The sequence below is a fragment of the Pimephales promelas genome, chromosome 17 (assembly GCF_988280905.1).
Source record: "Pimephales promelas chromosome 17, fPimPro1.hap1.1, whole genome shotgun sequence".
Taxonomy (NCBI): Eukaryota; Metazoa; Chordata; class Actinopteri; order Cypriniformes; family Leuciscidae; genus Pimephales; species Pimephales promelas.
In genome coordinates, this window is record NC_142785.1 from 34,223,650 (window position 1) to 34,244,788 (window position 21,139).

The 21,139-nt window shown below is 42.6% G+C and overlaps 2 protein-coding genes across 2 annotated transcripts; one reads left to right on the forward strand and one right to left on the reverse strand.

Annotated features, from left to right (window-relative positions):
* Positions 1–585: 585 nt before the first annotated feature.
* On the reverse strand, positions 586–11,106 carry zranb1a (zinc finger, RAN-binding domain containing 1a). Its single transcript, XM_039683327.2, has 10 exons — positions 10,886–11,106; positions 9,288–10,150; positions 6,471–6,658; positions 6,179–6,332; positions 4,573–4,644; positions 4,287–4,485; positions 4,061–4,181; positions 3,704–3,833; positions 3,392–3,621; positions 586–1,601 (listed from the first exon to the last, which is right to left on the reverse strand). The coding sequence occupies exons 2-10, from the start codon at positions 10,015–10,017 to the stop codon at positions 1,398–1,400; spliced, it is 2,028 nt and encodes a 675-aa protein (XP_039539261.2). The 5' UTR covers positions 10,018–10,150; positions 10,886–11,106; the 3' UTR covers positions 586–1,397.
* A 6,149-nt stretch (positions 11,107–17,255) lies between these two features.
* hpdl (4-hydroxyphenylpyruvate dioxygenase-like) lies at positions 17,256–20,780 on the forward strand. The gene is made up of 5 exons (XM_039683341.2): positions 17,256–18,257; positions 18,603–18,751; positions 18,944–19,095; positions 19,438–19,559; positions 20,277–20,780. The coding sequence occupies exons 1-5, from the start codon at positions 17,602–17,604 to the stop codon at positions 20,452–20,454; spliced, it is 1,257 nt and encodes a 418-aa protein (XP_039539275.2). The 5' UTR covers positions 17,256–17,601; the 3' UTR covers positions 20,455–20,780.
* Positions 20,781–21,139: the final 359 nt, after the last annotated feature.

The following is a 21,139-nucleotide window of genomic DNA, read 5'->3' on the forward strand; positions in this document are numbered from 1 at the left end:
CACCTTATGGGTAAAGTTCAGTACACACACTTAAACACACACACACACACACACACACACACGCTAACATAAAAACTCTCTCACTCACTCACACAGCTTCATATTTAAGCACACATTATACGATATAAATGTCATTATGACGTCAGTCAGGGTTAGGTATGAATCACCCATTACTGATTTTAAAAAGCATGACATAAGTAGCTAATAACTATGAGTCCGAATTATGATATAAAGTTCTAATTATGGCACAAGTAATACTTGACGTACAAAGTCAAAAATACAAGTAACTTAATTGACAAATTAACATTTTAAGGATTTACCAAAGCATGTTTTTTCTAATATGTCAACGGGCTTCCGTAGCGGCTCGACGCGAGAACGAGGAGTTTCTGATGAACAATAAACCACAGCAGGTTCATGAAGGGACTCGCTTTCTCTGAGCGGAACGCTTGAATGACTTCTGGAAGTGTGTGTGTGTGTGTGTGATTAACCAATGACGAGTAAACACCCTGTGGATTGTGGGAATGATTTCTGCGCTCACGAACGTGTAAACCGTACTTATAAAGAATAAAGAGACAGCAGGCGAGAGAGAGCAGACGTGTTTCTACTTTAATGTTAAAGCCGTTCTGGATCACCTGACATCAGTACAGGTCAAAGGTCAACACAGGGGTCAGCATCCAGACAAAAATAAATACAATCAAAAGAAGAAAGAAACGCACACGTGTCAGAAACAGGAACACTGGTGAGAGAGAGGTGTGCGTGTCGTTAGTGTGACGCTGCTTCCTGTCAGTTTTAGCGTTTCTACGGAAACCTCTAAACAATAAACATTGTGTGAGCGCTCGTTTAATAAGCTCTTTATATTTCATCATTCCGTGTTTAAAGAGCCACATGCAGCACGACGGACACAAACGTACAGGAAAAAACAAATTCATGTGACTAAACACAAAGATAGCCCTCAATGTTTGGGGAGGGGGTTGCATTGCATTCTGGGAAAGAGTGGCGTGTGTTGTAGTCTTGTCAAAAGCACCGAGTTCGGTACCAAGTCGCTCCTGAAGTTGCAAAAACGTGCCACTTTGAGCGTCATCGTAAACGCCTCTGATTGGCTGTTGTGTTCGCGCGCTGCTCGGGCATTACTGTGATTGGCTGCAGTGATCAGGGAGCGTTTGAAAGCACTAGCTGGACCGAACCGCTTACGTGTGTGTGTGTGTGTGCAATCGCTCGCTGAAGACTGTCATTGATGTATCATGTATCATTGCAGCCAATCAGACGCATCCGATGAGCTCATGAACACAACAGCCAATCAGAGGCGTTCACGATTCCGCAACAGCGCTCAAAGCGCCACATCCACAACTGGGTACCGGAGTCGGCCGTGTGACAGCGCTAGTGTGCTGAGATGTGCGTCAGTCGTCGTCGTCGTCCTCGCCGTCGGAGGGGCACGCGAGCGTCTGCCGGTACCCATCGAGCCACTTCTCCAGCATGTGTGTGACGAGCGGGTGACGTCTGCGCCTGATGCTCTTCTGCAGCGCCGCTAGCGTCCCGCCCTCCGTCACACAGCAGTCCAGCCAATCCCTGAGCAGACGCTCCTGCTGCTCCTCACTGCCCATCTGCGCACACACACACACACACACACACACACAGTGAAGTCCATATGACTATACTAACAGCCAGTGCAGTGTGTGTTTATGTCTTATTCAGAACACTGTTTCCAGTTAAAGATCACAGCAAAATACAAGACAGGACATGAGCAGGGCACACACACACACACACACACACACACACAATAAAAACAGCTGAAATTCTGCACTGTGTGTGTGTGTGTGTGTGTGTGTGTGTGTGTCAGGCTTGTGCACAATTCAGAATTGAATTGAGAATGACTACTAAATTCCAATTCAATACTTGAATTTGAATTGATGTCAAAAACAGGATGTAGAATTACAATTCGAATTTGAATTAAAGGAAGCAGAATTACAATTCAATAAAAATTCTAAGAAATTCATATAGATATTTTAAGTGAAGTGTTGAACAATGTAGCTTCACAATATACACAGTATGTCAGATATGATTGCATATTATATAAATTATATTAGTTTGAACCACCAGGAAATGTTTTCCTCCAGCAATAAATGTTAAAATCTCTAGTCACAGAAATAAATAATAAGTTTGATCTATTGTAATTGTAAGGCCATTTCCCAGAATTACTTCAGTAAATCTTTAGGGGGAATTTCAAATTAAAAGGAAATTGCTTTACATTGATAAAGTAATCCAAATAAATTAATCTAAACCACATTTATAATGGGTTAACTTCATTTCCAAAGTAACCTTCCTAACCCTGACTGTAGGCTAGTTGTAACACACTTGTTTTAAACACTTCCACACGCTAGCATGACGAAACTTGATGTATTTACTAGTTGCCATTTCAACACTATACAGAGAAAAATTTGCGCCAAAATTCAGATCTTTGTGAGATATCACTGAACATTTAACCATAGCAAAAGCACATTTCCTACTTAAGATCATTTTTCATCTCTATTTTTTGTGTTTAATTAAAATTACACAAATCTGATATTTTTTTTAATCTCTAGTCTGTAGTTTAACAGTTGATATAGTCCTTTATGCTTTGCTAACTAGCAGGGTTTAAACCCCAGATGTGCAGTTGGGGCATGTTGTCACACTGCGTTACATTGTGCCCCTATTAGAAATATGCTATTATATTCTATACTTTTATGAATTCTATTGAGAAAACATGAGAAACATGTAAATGAAGACTGAAAGTCAATGTACAGAAATGATTAATTATTATTTTGTTTTGAACTATTCTGTAATGTGTGTTTTCTGGTGTGTTTGTTGTCAAAATCAAAAATTAGATTATTTTTAATTATTAAAAAATACCATTATTTTATATGAAAAAGTGAATAATTTTAGTTTGACTTGTATAATTTTTTGATTAGGTGAGATAGCATTTTAAGCTGTCATATGGTGATGTTACAATGTACCCCACCTATGGGGCATGTTGTCACATTTAACATTTATTTCAGGGTAAATCAAGAAAAAAGTTTACACTATATTAGTAAAACAAAACCACATAATTGTTCTAGACATGTGGGAAATTAATGTGGGCAAAAATAAATACTCTAAATAGATTTGCACAGAAACTGAGAAAGTCAAGAAGCGTTACGTTGTGCCCCGCTCTCCCCTATGTGAGACTCAACACATTCTTTCTGTTCTGTGACTGTGTGGAATTTCTTTGAATTGCCATGAATTTAATTCCACTTCCTGCCACTTCTTGGGGGGCGGAGTCAATTCAATTCAAATTCCAATTCATGAATTGAATGGAGGCCAATTCTGAAATCCTGAATTTTGCACAAGCCCGATGTGTGTGTGTGAGTGTGTTTACCTCTTGTGCTGACAGGAAGTGTATCTGTAGTAGTTTCCTCTCGCTGTCCACCAGCGGCAGGAAGGTCACGCTCACGTCCTCATCAGTGTTCAGATTGGCGCCTGCACCACGATTATCACAACCGTCCGTTTCCATGCCGACCAGAGCAGAAAAGTGACCTCTCGTGTAACCGAGAGCAATCGGACTCTTCCAGCAGAAGCTCTGTTCCCATAGCAACGGCAGGTAAACACCTGGACACACACACACACACACACACGAGTCACAGCTGTGTGTGTTCTATAAGACACTGCAGATCTCTTCTGAACGGCTCACCTTGAAATCGAGTGAACCCTAAAGTTTCTCCCCGGAAGCTCTTGTAGTACTTCACCCCGTAGACGATGATGGGCCGCCGCAGGATATGAGCCAGAACGAAGATGTGTGTTTGCTCTAGACTCGCCCCGGGCTGCAACACATCACAGATCATCACGCGTCATACACTGATGCACTGTGTGTGTGTGTGTGTAAGTCGTAATCAAAACAGTTAAAGAAACACCTCTAGGAATCACATCAGAGATCATATTACACACACAATCATAAAAACAGGCTAAATTCTGCTAAAAGAAACACTGTCAGTGAGAGTGTGTGTGTGTGTGTGTGTGTGTGTGTGTGTGTGTGTGTGTGTGTGTGTACCTGACTGGCGAGGTTGATGATGAAGGTCCAGTCCTCTTGCCACTGTTCCTCTCTCAGAGAGAAGTGAAGCCCAAAACTCTGTGAATACCACGACTCCCATTCCTTCCAGCGAGTGTAGAACCTGCACACACACACACACACACACACACACATGCTCGTCATTAAATCAGTTATCTAAACAAATCAGATACAGCGAGAGAATCTGTGCATGAACACACACACACACCAGTGCGAGCAGTCGTGTAAGCTGTCGTGTAGGGTCTTCCTCAGCACGGAGTCTTTGTCACAGATGCCCCATGTGGCCTGGAGGACCGAGTCCAGCAGGCAGTCTCCGGCGGTGCGGTTCCACAGGGCGTAGAGACGCGAGTCCAGACGCGAGCCCGACTCCAGAGACCAGTTGATGACCGCAGACTCCTCCTCCAGCTCTGCACACACACACACACACTGCGTGAGGAACACTGCACACACACACACACACACAGTGCTGTAATAACAGGCCTGCAGCGCCTCACCCTTCTGCACGTCTCGGTCCAGAACTTCATCAAACAGCTTCTGCTGAACGGCAGGAGGAAGATCCTCAATATCTGTCAAACACAGACGCCATCGTGAGTGAGTGAGTGTTTGAGTGTGTGAGTGAGTGAGTGAGTGTTTGAGTGTGTGAGTGAGTGAGTGAGTGTTTGAGTGTGTGAGTGAGTGAGTGAGTGTTTGAGTGTGTGAGTGAGTGAGTGAGTGTGTGTTTGAGTGTGTGAGTGAGTGAGTGAGTGTTTGAGTGTGTGAGTGAGTGAGTGAGTGTGTGTTTGAGTGTGTGAGTGAGTGAGTGAGTGTTTGAGTGTGTGAGTGAGTGAGTGAGTGTGTGTTTGAGTGTGTGAGTGAGTGAGTGAGTGTGTGTTTGAGTGTGTGAGTGAGTGAGTGAGTGTGTGTTTGAGTGTGTGAGTGAGTGAGTGAGTGTGTGTGTGTGTGTGTTTGAGTGTGTGAGAGAGTGAGTGTGAGAGAGTGAGTGAGTGAGTGAGTGAGTGAGTGAGTGTGTGTGTGTTTGAGTGTGAGTGTGTGAGAGAGTGAGTGTGAGAGAGTGAGTGATTGAGTGTGTGTTTGAGTGTTTTAATGTGAGTGTGAGTGTGTGAGAGAGTGAGTGTGAGAGAGTGAGTGAGTGAGTGAGTGAGTGTGTGAGTGTTTTAATGTGAGTGTGAGTGTGTGAGAGAGTGAGTGTGAGAGAGTGAGTGAGTGAGTGAGTGTGTGAGTGTTTTAATGTGAGTGTGAGTGTGTGAGAGAGTGAGTGTGAGAGAGTGAGTGAGTGAGTGAGTGAGTGTGAGTGTTTGAGTGTGTGTTTGAGTGTTTTAGTGTGAGTGTGAGTGTGTGAGAGAGTGAGTGTGAGAGAGTGTGTGAGTGAGTGAGTGAGTGAGTGAGTGAGTGTGTGTTTGAGTGTTTAAGTGTGAGTGTGTGAGAGAGTGAGTGAGTGAGTGTGTGTTTGAGTGTTTAAGTGTGAGTGTGTGAGAGAGTGAGTGTGTGTTTGAGTGTTTTAGTGTGAGTGTGTGAGAGAGTGAGTGAGTGAGTGTGTGTTTGAGTGTTTAAGTGTGAGTGTGTGAGAGAGTGAGTGAGTGAGTGTGTGTTTGAGTGTTTAAGTGTGAGTGTGTGAGAGAGTGAGTGAGTGAGTGTGTGTTTGAGTGTTTAAGTGTGAGTGTGAGTGTGTGAGAGAGTGAGTGTGAGAGAGTGTGTGAGTGAGTGAGTGAGTGAGTGTGTGTTTGAGTGTTTTAGTCTGAGTGTGTGAGAGAGTGAGTGAGTGAGTGAGTGTGTGTGTGTTTGAGTGTGTGTTTGAGTGTGAGTGTGTGAGTGAGTGAGTGAGTGTGTGTGTGAGTGTGTGAGAGAGTGAGTGAGTGAGTGAGTGAGTGTGTGAGTGAGTGAGTGAGTGAGTGTGTGTGTGAGTGTGTGAGTGAGTGAGTGTGAGTGTTTTAGTGTGAGTGTGTGAGAGAGTGAGTGTGAGAGTGAGTGAGTGAGTGAGTGTGTGTGTGTTTGAGTGTGTGTTTGAGTGTGAGTGTGTGAGAGAGTGAGTGAGTGAGTGAGTGAGTGAGTGAGTGAGTGTGAGTGTGTGAGTGTGTGTTTGAGTGTGAGTGTGTGTCCCACCTGCCGGCAGTGTGAACGTGATGAGGTCAGTCAGGAAGTAGCAGTTGAAGTCTCCCTTGCGCTGGTGCAGTGATGCGCTGATCTCTCTGCGGATCTGCTCCGTCAGTTCAGGGCAGACCATCGCTGGGATGCATTTCACTGCGCGCTGGGACACCTGCGATCACACACACACACACACACACACAGGTTTGTTTTGCTATACGTAATGATTTTTAAATACACACACACATCAGGACAATCTCATTCAAACAACCCAGTGATCAGCTGATCACACACACACACACACACACACCTCTGTCAGCAGCACGGCCAGCATGTCCTGCCTCTGGAAGCGTATGGCGAGGTGTACGAGTGTGAATCCGCTGTCGAAGGCGGAGGGCCGGTTCAGCAGACGCACCTCATCACCGGTCAGCTGACGCGCGATGTCACCGCCTGACGACTTATAGGCCTCGACCGCCGGCAGATCGCCTTCGACCACACCTGCGCACACACACACACACACACACACACACAGAGAGAGAAATGATGCAGAACTGCTGTGTTTCTGCCTTCACGAGAGCCTCTATGACCCTTCACCAGCGCAGTAGAGGATACGCGGCGACACTGAGCTGATCTGATTTAACTGGAGAACCGAACGATTATCAGTTTAAACTAAAGCTTGGACTCGATATAGTGCTCCTTACACCTCACACAGATCCAGGGATCGTGGATTTATGTGCGTTTGTGTGTTTTGCAGCATTCCCGCTGTCGCTCAGAGTTCGGTGTAACACACTGTTCACTCGCTCCACACGTTCGGGATCCGCTCATGATGATGAGTTATGACGATTACATGTTTTAAAGGGCAGCGTCTGAAGAGGTCAGTCACATGACCAGCCCCAGAACACGAGCCGCTCACTGACACACACTCGCACGCTTCGGATGCTTCGGAATCAGAGTAAAGGTCACTGTGTGTGTGTGTGTGTGTGTGTGTGCGTGTTTACTTGTTATTGTGCAATGATATTAATAACAGTGTTTCAATCATTTCAGTGTGTTTGGTAATATATAAATGCATGTTCTATAACCATTATTTAAAGTTGTTTTTATTTGTTTTGATACACAATGGTCGCTACACCTAATCACATTATAATATACACTATGAATATTTTATTTGGGAATGCATCAAAAGTGTGCCATGAATGCAAAGCAAGTGGATTTGGATAAAAGCATCTGGCAAACGCATAAATGTAATAATAGAGCAGACGGATGCCGAACTCGTCCAATCCCAGCGCTGCCTGACGTCAGGTACATGAACGCTGGACGACACGAGCATCAGTGCAAACAGAAGACAGCGCAGCCCAGCACATGACATCATCATCGTCATCATCACGATGACATCACTGAGTGGAATTACACCCAGACAATGCAGAGATGCTCCAATGAAATGTTTGATTCAGTCTGTCGAGGATGATCTCATGTTTACCACAGTAATCGTGACAAGCATGTCAATCTTTCCCCATTCAAACTGACAGGAGCGGTGTGTGTGTGTGTGTGTGTGTGTGTGTGATCTGGCTCAGCGAGACTACAGCTGGAGCAGTGCGGTGCCAGGCGAGTGTGTGTCGCTGGTTTCAGACTAGGTTGCTCCGTGTCGTCCGGCGCCGCGCTGCGACTGCATCTGCGGCCTGTGGGCGGCGGGAGAACGAGTGTGTGTTCAGGAGCGGCAAAACACTGAGCCGTTGACCCACTGAACCCAACGCACAGTGTCTTATACTATTTAAGAGTAATGTGCGCCTATAGACGGGTAAATAGCGAATCCACCATGTGAGCGCCTCTGGCTTTTAAAGGAGTAGTTCACTTTTGAAAAAACTTTTGCTGATAATTTACTCGCCCCCGTGTCATCCAAGATGTCCAAGTCTTTCTTTCTTCAGTCGAAAAGAAATGAAGGTTTCTGATGAAAACATTCCAGGATTTTCTCCATATAATGGACTTCAATGGGAACCAAACGGCTCAAGGTCCAAAAGGCGGTTAATAACAGTTTCAGATGCAGCTTCAAATGTCTTTAAACGACTCCAGACGATGAATAAGGGTCTTATCATGCGAAACGATCGGTTATTTCAAAACTTATTTCAAAAATGTAACTTTTCTAAGGACAAATGCTAGCCTTGCTCTATTCTATGAGGCGCGTTTGCAACGTCACGTAATACGTAATTACGTTCAAAAGGTCACGGGCGACGTAGCCGGAAGTACAGAATCAAAATCATCCGACATCGTTGTTTTACCTTTTAATTCCTTTTTTTGTAAACGGCGTTTGAGTTAGTTTGCACGTTCAACCTATGCGTTCAACTTGTAAACACTGACTCTGTACTTCCGGCTACGTCGCCCGTGACCTTTTGACGTTACAAACGCGCCTCACAGAATAGAGCAAGGCTAGCATTTGTCCTTAGAAAAGTTACATTTTTGGAATAAGTTTTGAAATAAGCGATCGCTTCGCATGATAAGACCCTTATTCATCGTCTGGTGTCGTTTAAAGACATTTGAAGCTGCATCTGAAACTGTTAATAACTGTCTTTTCGACCTTGAACCGTTTGGTTCCCATTGAAGTCCATTATATGGAGAAAATCCTGGAATGTTTTCATCAAAAAACTTCATTTCTTTTCGACTGAAGAAAGAAAGACGTGGACATCTTGGATGACACGGGGGCGAGTAAATTATCAGCAAAAGTTTTTTCAAAAGTGAACTACTCCTTTAAAGGGAATGGGAGACGAGACTCTGATTGGTTGATTGCATTACGCCCAAAATGCACCCGTTACTGATTAAGAGAATGGAGACACGCTGTTAGACCAGCGCCGCGAGCGCCGACCACTTCGCCCGTCATTAAACTAGCAAAAGTGGATTTGGACGCCCTAAGTGCACTTTAGACGTGTGTTAGATGGCTAAAATAGGCCCTCGCACACGGAGTCCCGGATTATCACGTTTGATCGTATTCGTGATCCGGTGGCTCTGAATCGTCAAAACTCCATTAAAACTCAAACACAGAACAACGCGGCAGTGTGCAAGCGTGATTGACATGACGCCAGGCCGTATTTCTTTCGGGCTCAGTGTGAAGGGCCCTTAGACAGGAAGTGGCACTCACCAGCGCAGGCGTTGAGGAACAGCCAGTCCGTCTTCCTCATGCGGTTCTTGATCTGCTTGAGCTTCTTGAAGTCCACCTCTCTGTCGTCTCTCCCGCTCTGAGCGCCGGCGGCGAGCTCGATCTGCACTTCGGCCTCGCGCGTGGACGAGCTGGGCGAGTGTCGGTGCGCTCCGCTACACACACCCCGCGCGCGCCTGCGCTCCGTCTCGTTGATCACGGCGGAGAGCTCGTTGATCTCGTCCGGCTCGGCGGGCTGGTAGGCGTCGTTGGGTCGGGCCTGGTCACACACCACGCAGCGAGCCGATTTGGGCCAGTTCTCGTACGAGCAGCCCGAGCAGGTCCAGCACTGCACGCGCATGTTGAGCCGGTTCCGGTCGTTGTACTCCTCACACGGGTCCGACGCGGGCCGGCCGGTCCCGGACGGTGGTTCTGTGGCCCGGAGGCTTCGGCACTGAGTACAGCGCACCGATCTGGGCCAGTTCAGGAACGTGCACACCTGACACGACCACTTCCCGCTGGGCTCCACGGACTGGGCCGACCGGACCCGGGGCCGCGCGCTCGAGTCCGGACAGATGAGAACCGGGGTCGGGTCGGTTCTGCCCGGGAACGGGTCCGCTGTGATGATGGTTGCGCTGGGTTTCTGCGCCCGACACATGGTGCATTTAATAGCAGACGGCCAGTTTTCATACGTGCAGTACTCACACGACCACTTCACACACAGCTCTGTCATGATGGATCAGCACACACACACACACACACACACACACACACTCACTCACTCACTCACTCACTCACTCACACACACACACACGCACTCAACACACACTTACATCAGAGTCACACATTGAGGCGGAGACAGAAATCTGCAAACACAAAATAAAACAAGACATGTCAAAAAATACATAACACGACAGCACTGATGTCATTAACGACAGTATTAATGTTTTATCACAGCACTGACGCTACTGATGTTATTATTGACAATATTAATGACAGTATTAATGTTATATCACAGCACTGATGTCATTAACGACAGTATTAATGTTTTATCACAGCACTGATGGTACTGATAAGTAAGTAAGTAAGTAAGTAAGCCTTTATTGTTCAGCCTTGGCTGAAAATTGGTCTTTGGTCTCACAATCACAAAAAACAATTAACAACACAATACATAAACATATATGATTAAAATAGTCACAATAGTCTGATGTTATTATTGACAATATTCATGTTATATCACAGCACTGACAGTATTAATGACAGTATTAATGTCATATCACAGCACTGACGGTACTGATGTTATTATTGACAATATTTACGACAATATTGTTGACAGTATTAAATTATGTTATCTCAGCACTGACAGTTCTGATGTTATTAATGACAGTATTCATGTTTTATCACAGCACTGACAGTGTTAATATCTACTGTCACCCTTATGTCACAGTTCAGTTGTTATTACTGACTGTTTTAATCTTCTAATTATTGACACTCGTCCCGCACACAACACTCAGAGACACTCAGAGACACTTTTGTTTGTATTCCAGTCGCATTAATACTCCGACAGACACATATAAACGCTAAAACATGTAAATACTCACATCGCTCCGCGCGCGACTCCTCATTAATGAGACTTAAACCACCTCAGTCAGTCTTTACTGTTGTTATTCGAACTCCATTGCGTTGTTTGTTCTCCGAGCTTCATAAAATTCGTTGAATGTTTTTAAATCGATGAATACTGATTCTAAGCTCTGAATGTTGATTTAGATGCGGATTTAATGGCGGCGCTGACAAAATAAAAAACGACCAGCGTCTTGCGCACCGTCACGAGCACGTGACCAAATCCACCGCTGCCGATTGGACGATTCCACACCATGTGAAAACCAACCCTAGAATGAGAAATTCGTTTTTTATTATTTTATTTTCATTTTATTTGTGTTTTCATTTCTTTTTTAGGCAATATTTAATGTAACTTCAAGCTAAAAAAAACATTCAATTGTGAAAATAAATTAGGTCCTTACTTCTTAAAAAAATAATAATAATATTAAAGCTGCAAGCAGCATTTATCGGTGTTCAAGCAGTTTAGGCCTTTAAGGCCTTAAAGCACAAAAGCATCAAAAGGCATTAAATTTTATTAAACATACATTTATCCAGTGACATAATAGATGGAAAACACCATTTACAGCCAATACAGGCAATATACCATTGCAAATACATGGTTTTAATGCTTTTTAACAGATATAGCACCATCTATGGTCTGATCTCCATGAAACTGTGCATGCTTCTTTTACATGTTATGACACATATGCTCATCATTTTTTTTTTGACGTTGTGAGTTTTCCTTTAGGATTTATATACTTTTGGGTGCATTTTGTCACCTACATCTTGGATACCCTTAGGGTAAGCTAAAACATACGAAAAATTAATTTCAAAGTGAACTATCCCTTTATCTCCATTATGCTTGCTTACACCAGCAGGGTGCATTACTGTATCTCCTCATTGGCCTTCCTAAAAATACCATAAGACAGTTGCAGCTCATACAGAACGCTGCTGCCAGGAGTCTGAGCAGGACCAGAAAATATGAGCAGATCACACCAGTCCTCAGGTCTTTACACTGGCTCCCAGTTACATTTAGGATTGATTTCAAAGTATTATTACTGGTATATAAATCATTTAATGGGTTAGGACCTCAATATATTACAGATATGCTCACTGAATATAAACCTAACAGATCACTCAGATCATTAGAATCACATGTGCTAGATGTGACAGTTGTCAAAGTAAATGTGACAGTTGTCATAGTAATTTTGGTAAATGGACAGCATTTATATAGCACATTCATAGACCTAATGGTCACCAAAGCGCTTTACATATTGCCTCACATTCACCCATTCACACACTGACGGCGGTGTCAGCCATACATGGCACCATTCAGCTGGTCGGGAGCAGCTGGGGTTAGGTGTCTTGCTCATGGACACCTCGACACTTGGTCAGGCTGAACCGGGGATCGAACCACCAACCTTTCGGTTTGTAGACAACCTACATGAACCACTGAGCCACTGCCGCCCCTACCCTTTATGACTAAAATATTGTGATTATGTGATTATTGTTAAACTAGTGAATTGATAAAGTCATAATATGAATTATAGTTGAGTAGTCATGACAAATGACAATTTTGAACAGCAGGGGGCAGTAAAACTCCACTTATTGGCTTAATAGACCATCATGTTGATATCATGTTCACCTTTTTAACTGTTGTATAGGCATATTTTGTCCGATCTGTCTGAAAATGTTCATGATGTTTTAATGTCACGTGTTCTAACTTGTGTTTAACATCTGAGCATTCATTTCAAGGCTACATGTTGAAGCCATCGATTATAGGCATTCACATGAAGTAGTTCAACTTTTTCTTATAATAATTGATCAAGAGAGTTCAGAGAATTGTACTGCACTGGCTAACATTATAGGGTTAGGTGTCTTGCTCACAGACACCTCGACACTTGGTCAGGCGGAACCGGGGATCGAACCACCAACCTTTCGGTTTGTAGACAACCTACATGAACCACTGAGCCACTGCCGCCCCTACCCTTTTGGACTAAATTATTGAATTGATAAAGACATAATATGAATTATATATTATGTCTACGGTTCGATCTCCATGAAACTTTGCATGCTTCTTCAGCATGTTATGTCACATATGCTCATCAATTTTTGTGAAGTTCTGAGTTTTCCTTTAGGATTTATAGGCTTTTTGGTTCATTATGCCACACCCCTTTTCAAAATAACCCTTTTAATACCATGCAAAAAATTTAAAAGTTCAACTTTTTTTCAATAATTATTTATCTAGAGACTCCAGAGATTTGTCCTAGACTGGTTTGGTTTTGATCAGACAAAAAACCAGGGACTAGTTCGCAAAAGTAGGTTTTCAACATATTTGTGAATATTTAATGAACGATTCAATTGACAGCAATGGTTCTAGAGGCAAAGTTGTTCATCATGAGGAGATCTATCAAATGATATTCATTTTGTGTGGATGTGTGCAACACCACGTGATTACAGAGCCATAAAACTCTTTAGCGCCAACTAGTGGCCGATTTCTATGAAAATTCTTACAGACCTCTAGTGCCACAAGTCGAATATGCCCCTCGAGTTTCGTTCCGATCAGCCTCCGTTAACCTCGTCTAATAGGTGCTCAAACTTCATTGGTTGATGGCGGCCATGTTTTTTGAGATATGCCAATATCCTTTTAGACATACATGGTAACTTGCACCAAGACACTGCATACCAAATTTCAAGTCAATTGGACAAATGGTCAGATGGTTTTAGCCAATTATATGTTTATTTAATGTTATAGCGCCACCATGTGACCAATCGATGCAGTATTTTTACAGTGACCGCAAACTGTCCTCATACACATGTCTATTGAGTTTGGTGAAGATATCTTATTTACTTCTTGAGTTATAGCCATTTTAGTAAAATTGCCTAATTTCAAAATGTTCATTTTGCACCCCCTATCGACCTTGAATCGAAAATACAACTTTTTTTCGATAATTATTGGTATTCAGACTCCAGAGAACATTTCTGCACTGGTTTGGTTCCGATCGGGCAAAAATCCAGGGACTAGTTCGCAAAAGTAGGTTTTAGATAAAATTCAAAATGGCGGACAAATTTGCATATAAAATTAAAAATCCGAGATATACGTTTTGTCCTTCAGGCATCCAGCTTTCCAGTGATATAAGACACTTGAGTCTACAACTTACATTCTAGGAGATATGAGCAGTTTCGCGCAATTGATTATTATAGCGCCACCTATGGGCCAATATGGCTCATAATTTGATAACCTCTCCTCGATTTTTGTACTACCAGCTGTCAAAGTTTCAAAGATCCAGCTCTTACGGTTTGGGCTGCACGATGCGTTTTACGGCGGAATAATAATAATAATAATAATAATAATAAAAATCAGTACAATTACAATAGGTTTTCAGCACTTCGTGCTTGAACACCTAACAACACCAAGGCATCCAATAAATAATACGAACATCAAACAAGGGTGTTGATCATTTAAACTATCACTGTCCCGTATACATGACGCCCAAGTTTACTTCGCTATATTACTGTTAAATCATAATCTAATTATTAAATTAATATAAAAACTAACTGTTTTTTGCTACAAATTATGTAGGAAGAGTAACAGAGGAATTTTTGACAAGACACCTCAAAAAATCTGCATCATAACAGGAGTTCTGACTTTTGTCACAAAAGGTTGACACACACACACACACACAGAGAGAGAGAGAGAAGGAGGCTTCGGGAGACAGAACGGAGGTTTACTTTAATAGAAACAAGGCTGGGCCACATCGGCCGATCAACAGAAAAACTCTTCTTAATTAGCTTGAAGGTCTTTGAGAACACAGTTCTTTAAAGTCATTAGGAACACAACTACATGCAAATGTACAGCAAAGAAGATCAGGTGAAGCGCTGTGTTAGCAGAGTAACTTAGGCAGACAACAGGGTAATACTTTCACATCAACCAGTTTCTTTCTGACTGGCGCAGTTTATTTAAACAGACACATGTGCATCCAATCAATCACTAAGGGGTCACATGACATACATTATGCAACATGATTGCTTTGTTCCAAAATAAAATAAACAAATCAAATATAAATGAGAGCACAATATTTATCAATCTCAACACGCTGACTTCTCACGCCTTCTCTGGACCTCTATCAGGAAACCGCTCACAACTGGAAGATCTCTGACAATACTGGACAATACTGGGCTGGACACAAAGGTTCAATAGCAAAAACAAACGTGACGGTCTACAATAATCCGACAAACTAGACTGAAACACATGACTAGAAATAGAGAGCAGCTAATGAAGGAAGATGGAGAACAGGTGTAAAAATTACAAGAGAACCAGCTGGGAAAGATAAGTAGCCAGTAAATGAGGAGAGCGAGCAAGAGGGAACAGAGACACAGAATAACCACAAGAGGGAGACAGAGGCCGATAAAACAAGAGAAGAGAGCCAGGATCATGACATTCAATAATTGAAACTTTGGTTTTCATGCTAAAAGTTCATAATAAAACATATTATCTAGTATTTTTCAATAAAAAATATAATATAATATTATCCTCTAATATATATATATATATATATATATATATATATATATATATATATGATCCTCTAAAATATATTATCTTATTTTATTTCAGTAGTTATCATAAATTAGGTATCATTTGAAAGCTTACACACTCAGAATTCATCTTGTAAAAACCGTTTTGAAATTAAACGGTACTCTAAATTATTTTGGGCATCATTATATTTCATCATTTATGATCAAAACCTTTTCTAATCTTGACAAAACACATATTGTCAGAAAGGTCCAAGTCTCAAGGTTCAAAATTTTGTGACAGAATTGATATTTAGACAGAAATGTATTCATTTGTTTAGGCAGAATGTACACAACTAAATTCAATGGAATGTTAAGTCACCCGGTGGCTATTGTTTGGTATTACGCCTAAACAAAATCTCATGAGAACTTCAATTTTTGTGATATCAACTTTGGAACACAACTTGGTTAGATATATGGCTTTGATTTTATAGTCATTTTAGAGTAAAAAATATTTTGTAAAATATATATTTTATTAAAAAATATATATATATATATATATATATATTGTACAGTATATTTGATTTGCTGTAAATTTAAACTCTCATAACTTTTTCACACCGTGTTTTCACTTCAGCAATAATCTGCTGACTCTTTCCTTTAAAGCAAGACCAAACGTAGGTCTATATTCCAAAGCATTCTTGAATTACAAGCATTTAAGTTTGAATAGTGCATTTCAACCCCCATTCTCAAAAAGAGGTGACAGTGAAGGGGTAAATACCCCCTATACACACACACACACACACACACAACATAAAGCTGAATGTGATGAATGTTTTTTTTTATGTTTTTTTTTCATTGAAAAATTTTCAAATTCAATTTTCAAAAAAAGTATTGCATTTACTTGCCATGTGGTATCCAACAGTATGCAGACCATAATAAATAACTTATTCACAGCTACAAATATATGAATTATACAATATCAAAAAACCATAAAAAAATGCCTAAACAGGTAAAAACTATACACACAATGAATTATATATTACTCTACCCCCCTAATAAATCTAATGCAATATAAATGACCATAACTGTGACAAAGTCCTAAGTGACCCCTGATGGCAGTGTATGCCCTGTGTCTGTTTGCTTTATATTCTTTTGTTTCTCATTATTTGGTGATTGACTTTTTGTAGTCTGAGGTGCACATTAGACTGATTAAAAAAAACACCAAGAGATTTATTTCTTTATTTTGGTATTTACATAAATCATTAGTTGTATCCTCATTTGCATAACTAACCTTCTGGGCTCAGGTCTGCAGCATGGCTTCCGGGGTTGGGTGTCTAAGAGGAGGGGCAGCTTTCCTGTTCCTCATTTTATGGCATCCCAAAAAAAAATAAAAATTATGCCATCCCCCCCCCCACCACCCCCCCAAAAAAATGTATGCCATCCAAAAAAAATAAAATAAAAAAAATGTATGCCACCCCCCCCCCCCCCCCCCCCCAAAAAAAAAAAAGAATGTATGACATCCCAAAGAATTCTGGGTAGTGTAGGCATAGTCCATTTCTCAATGGCAGCAGGGGGTTATTGTTTGATGTTTCATTGTGTTTATGTTCATTGTATGTAGAAATGTATTTGTTTATTATTCGTATTATTTTCCTTGTATAATTAAGGTTGATGTATTTTGAATATTATTTTCATTTTAAGTGTAGTGGTATGTGTGTGAACATTATTTAATTTCCCTACTGTAAATAGGTTGACCCTTTCAGTATAAAGGAATGTATGTTTGTTGTCCATGAAAGCAGTCAGGTGAGGAGGGTCACCTTGAGTGAGTTTTGTTTAGGTTTTTTTTTTTTTAATATTCTTTATTTGGAATTTCACTGATTTCACAGATTTCACTGACTGCAAGCAGTGTCTCCTGCCTTTGCTCTGGTCATGTCTTCACAATAACATATTCAATTTAAATATTCCAGATTTCTGCCCAAAACCATGGTCAATTATTACATCCAGGGTAAACGTTTGTAAAGTGATTAGGGGATTTATCGTCTTCTAACTTTGTTCATGTTTCTGCTCTTTACCTCATCAGTAGTGTTAGGAATTTTAAGGCTGTTTCATCCGATTTAAAACTAGTTAAAATCATTGAGTGATGTGTGGTATGTAACAGAGAGGCGTGTCCGATTGAAACGCTTCTGCGTGACGTCACGCCAACATGGCGGCCTCCTTGACTCGCTTGCATCACATTGCACTGCACGTCTCAAACGTGGATAATGTTGCTCAGAAGCTCGTGTCCCAGTTCCAGTTTAATTTGTTTGCGGCCAGAGTGACAGACCGAGTGAAGCAGCTCGCACTCCGCAGGGGATCGGCCGTGTTCGTGGTCAACGAGAGGCCGAACGAGCCGGTGACCGAATCTCAGTCACGTGCCTGGAGTTCCGTGGCCGCTCGAGACCACCGGGACCTGAGATGTCTCTACGGGGCGCATGCGCACTACCCGGTGGACACCGTGAGTAACGTGTGTTTCGAGGTGGAGTGCGTGGAGCGCGCGTCGCGGGCGTTGCGGGATCAGGGTCTCTGCGAGTTCCTCCAGCCGCCCACCGAGGTCCGCGATGCCCGCGGGCGGGTCTGCTTCTCCGTGCTCCGGTCCGCCGTGGGGAACGTGTGCCACACGCTCATCGACTGCTCCCGGTACCGGGGTCTGTTCCTGCCGGGTTTCAGCGCCGTCGAGGCGGGGTCGCAGACCGCGGAGCGCGCGCACTGTCCCATCAGCCACTTCGATCACATCACGTACGCGTGTCCCCGGGGCAGCACGGCACTCCTCACCCGCTGGTACCAGCAGAACTTCGGCTTCCGGAGGTTCTTCATCGACAGGTATCAGCAGCATCATCACTCAGTCTCCTGCCCACCCAGGGCCGAGTGACGACACATATCTCCGTTAGGATTACAGCTGGAGATTAAATGCAAATGTTATGGGTTTGATTCCTAGGGAATGCATGAACCGATCCAGTGTATATGCGTTGAATGCATTGCAAGTTCAAAGAGAACAGTCAAACTGTAGAGAGTTTAACGTTAAAGTCTCGGGTTTGAGTCCCAGCAGGGAGAGCGTGAACCAAAACAACGTGCGACTTGAATTCAGCGCTTTTGATTGGTGTCTGCCGAAGTGTTCGATGCGCATGCGACCTCCTCCTGTCTGTGCTCATGCGGCTCTCCCTGCAGTGACGAGTCCGAGGAGGCGGGGTACGTGCTGAACCAGGACGAGATCGGGCTCCGGCTCAAAGCGATGGAGTCGCGAGTCGCTCCGCCCAGCACAGACGAGCTCGAGCCCGACTGCAAGTTTGTGTTTGGAGAGTCTCTTCCTCAGCAAGGCACGGTCACGCATCACACACACACACACACACACACTTTACATCTCACACACAGATGTACGCATATGTGGTCATTATTAGTTCATGTTAACTAATAAACCTGATTGTAAAGTGTTACCCATATCTTTAAGTGAGCATCTTGAGTTGTGTGTTTAATAAGTGTGTGTGTGTGTGTGTGTGTGTGTGTCTCAGGCAGTAATCAGATGGACTCGTTCCTGCATCAGCACGGAGGAGCAGGTGTGCAACACATCGGGCTCTACACCCAGAACATCGTCAGGACCGCACACACACTGAGACTCGCGGGAGTGCAGCTCTACTCTCCTCCAGCCGCGTACTACACTGAGGTGACACACACACACACACACACACATTGTCACATATTAAATGAAAGCCCACTGCAGTTAACAGGTTCAATCTAAAATCTAATTTTCTGGTATTTTTTTTATCAGATTGTGCTCCATTTCTAGATCTTAATAAAATAAGTGTAAAATATGTTTTTTGGAATCATCAGGTTTATTCATTGTTTGTTCAATTGTTTTTGATTTTATAATGATAAAAGAATGTCAGTTGATGCCAGTGATGATATTTGAATAATGATCAATAATCCATGTGGACACAGTGCTGTTGTAGATCATACATGGCTCATAATAGTGTGTGTGTGTGTGTGTGTGTGTGTGTGTGTGTAGGTGGGAAAGCTGCAGGAGATCTTGGACGCGGGGCTCGATCCTCACACACTGAGCCGGTACGGGATTCTCCTGGACACTGATGTTCGCACACACCGAGACAGCCGGATCACACACAGTCAAAGGTTCGACACACACACACACACACACACACACACTCACACTGCTGTCGACACACACAAACACACACACTGCTGTCTGCGTCATTTATGCCCAGAAGAGATTTTGATGGACCTTTTGATAAGTATTATTATATATTTATACCTCAAGTCAAGTATATTTAAATAGAGCTTTTCATAATATAGATCATCAAAGCAGCTTCACAGTATCAATCAGAACATAATAATGTTTGTTTCTTAGAGGAAAAACATCCACGTTTGGTAGAGCTGATCAAGGGGATTACTGATTGGTTAATTAATTTGAATATCCCCAACTGAGCAAGCCAAAGGAAACAGTGACAAAGAACCGAAAAACTGTCCTGAAACTCCGTCAGGCGACCCGATGGAGAAAAAACCCTTGGGAGAACCCAGGCTCAGTCGGGGCCAGTTCTCCTCTGGCTTTTCTGAACTAGAGGCCGGGTTTACAGTAACTGTACGGTAATAATGTATATTAATGTCTCTAAACAGACTTTAAACTGAACCTGTGATAAACGCTGATGGTGTTCACATGCGCATTAAGAACCGATTCTATAGTTATGTGTGTTTGAATAATGTGCACAGGTTTATAATTCCCTACAAAACCATGCCTGAACAAACGACTTTATATATTATCTCAGCTAAACATGTAACAGTGCTGAGACAGCAAACCCATAACCGTGTGTGTGTGTGTGTGTGTGTGTGCAGGCTCCTGCTCCAGGTGTTCACGAAGCCCTTGTTCGGGGAGAACTCCTTCTTCCTGGAGCTCATCGAGCGCAGAGGAGCCTCGGGCTTCGGCCAGGGGAACATCCGAGCGCTCTGGAGATCCGTGCAGGACGAGGAGCGCCGGAGCGCAGGACGAGCGTCACACACCGCTGACATCTGACACACACACACATCTGAGTTACACTTACAGTCTGCAGTGCGAGTGGGAACTTGTGTGTGAAATGCATGTGATTCTGTCCTTTTTACGGGATTTTACCATGTTTGACTGTAACAGTCTTCAGTACAGGGAGCTTCTATTATTATTATCAGTGTTTGTGATGTATATGATGTATTTATTCAGCAGAACTGAACCTGTACTGTAAAACTGTAAACCGCTGTAATACTGTATGAACCCTGTGTTACAGTGACTGTAATATCAGCTGTACTGTTGATCTGTGTGTCCACGGACGCCGGAAACACTGAAATAAACATTATATTTTAATAACATTTACTTAATTTTTCTTTGGCAAGTTTTTGCATGGATATGTAAGTACATTTCACATATGGAATAGAGTAAACTCTGCTTAACTGAAGAGAAAGTAACAAAGAAAATCAGTAATTTTAACTTGTGTAGTGAAAGGTTGAGTAATATCTATTTACTTGAAGTTTCCTTTGCAATACAATTCACTCAAACAATATAACATTGAATTGACCCCACTTTTAAAGTAAATGCTTTACTAAGAAACATCTAAGTTTCACCCTGTCTGTGAAACCAGGCCCTTCATTCTGGATTCAAGATTTGATAAAGAGTGGTTACCAAGTTTACTGAATAATGATGTGTGTGTGTGTCACACGTGTGGACTGTG

Bases quoted from the DNA above. Each gene is read 5' to 3' on its own strand.
- zranb1a (XM_039683327.2), bottom strand. From the start codon at position 10,017: ATGACAGAGCTGTGTGTGAAGTGGTCGTGTGAGTACTGCACGTATGAA. The intron at 4,486-4,572 runs GTGAGGCGCTGC...GTGTGTGTGCAG, and splicing joins GGACCGAGACGTGCAGAAGG to AGCTGGAGGAGGAGTCTGCG. The intron at 1,602-3,391 runs GTAAACACACTC...GTGTGTGCGCAG, and splicing joins ACTTCCTGTCAGCACAAGAG to ATGGGCAGTGAGGAGCAGCA.
- hpdl (XM_039683341.2), top strand. From the start codon at position 17,602: ATGGCGGCCTCCTTGACTCGCTTGCATCACATTGCACTGCACGTCTCA. The intron at 18,258-18,602 runs GTATCAGCAGCA...CTCTCCCTGCAG, and splicing joins CGGAGGTTCTTCATCGACAG to TGACGAGTCCGAGGAGGCGG. The intron at 19,560-20,276 runs GTTCGACACACA...GTGTGTGTGCAG, and splicing joins CGGATCACACACAGTCAAAG to GCTCCTGCTCCAGGTGTTCA.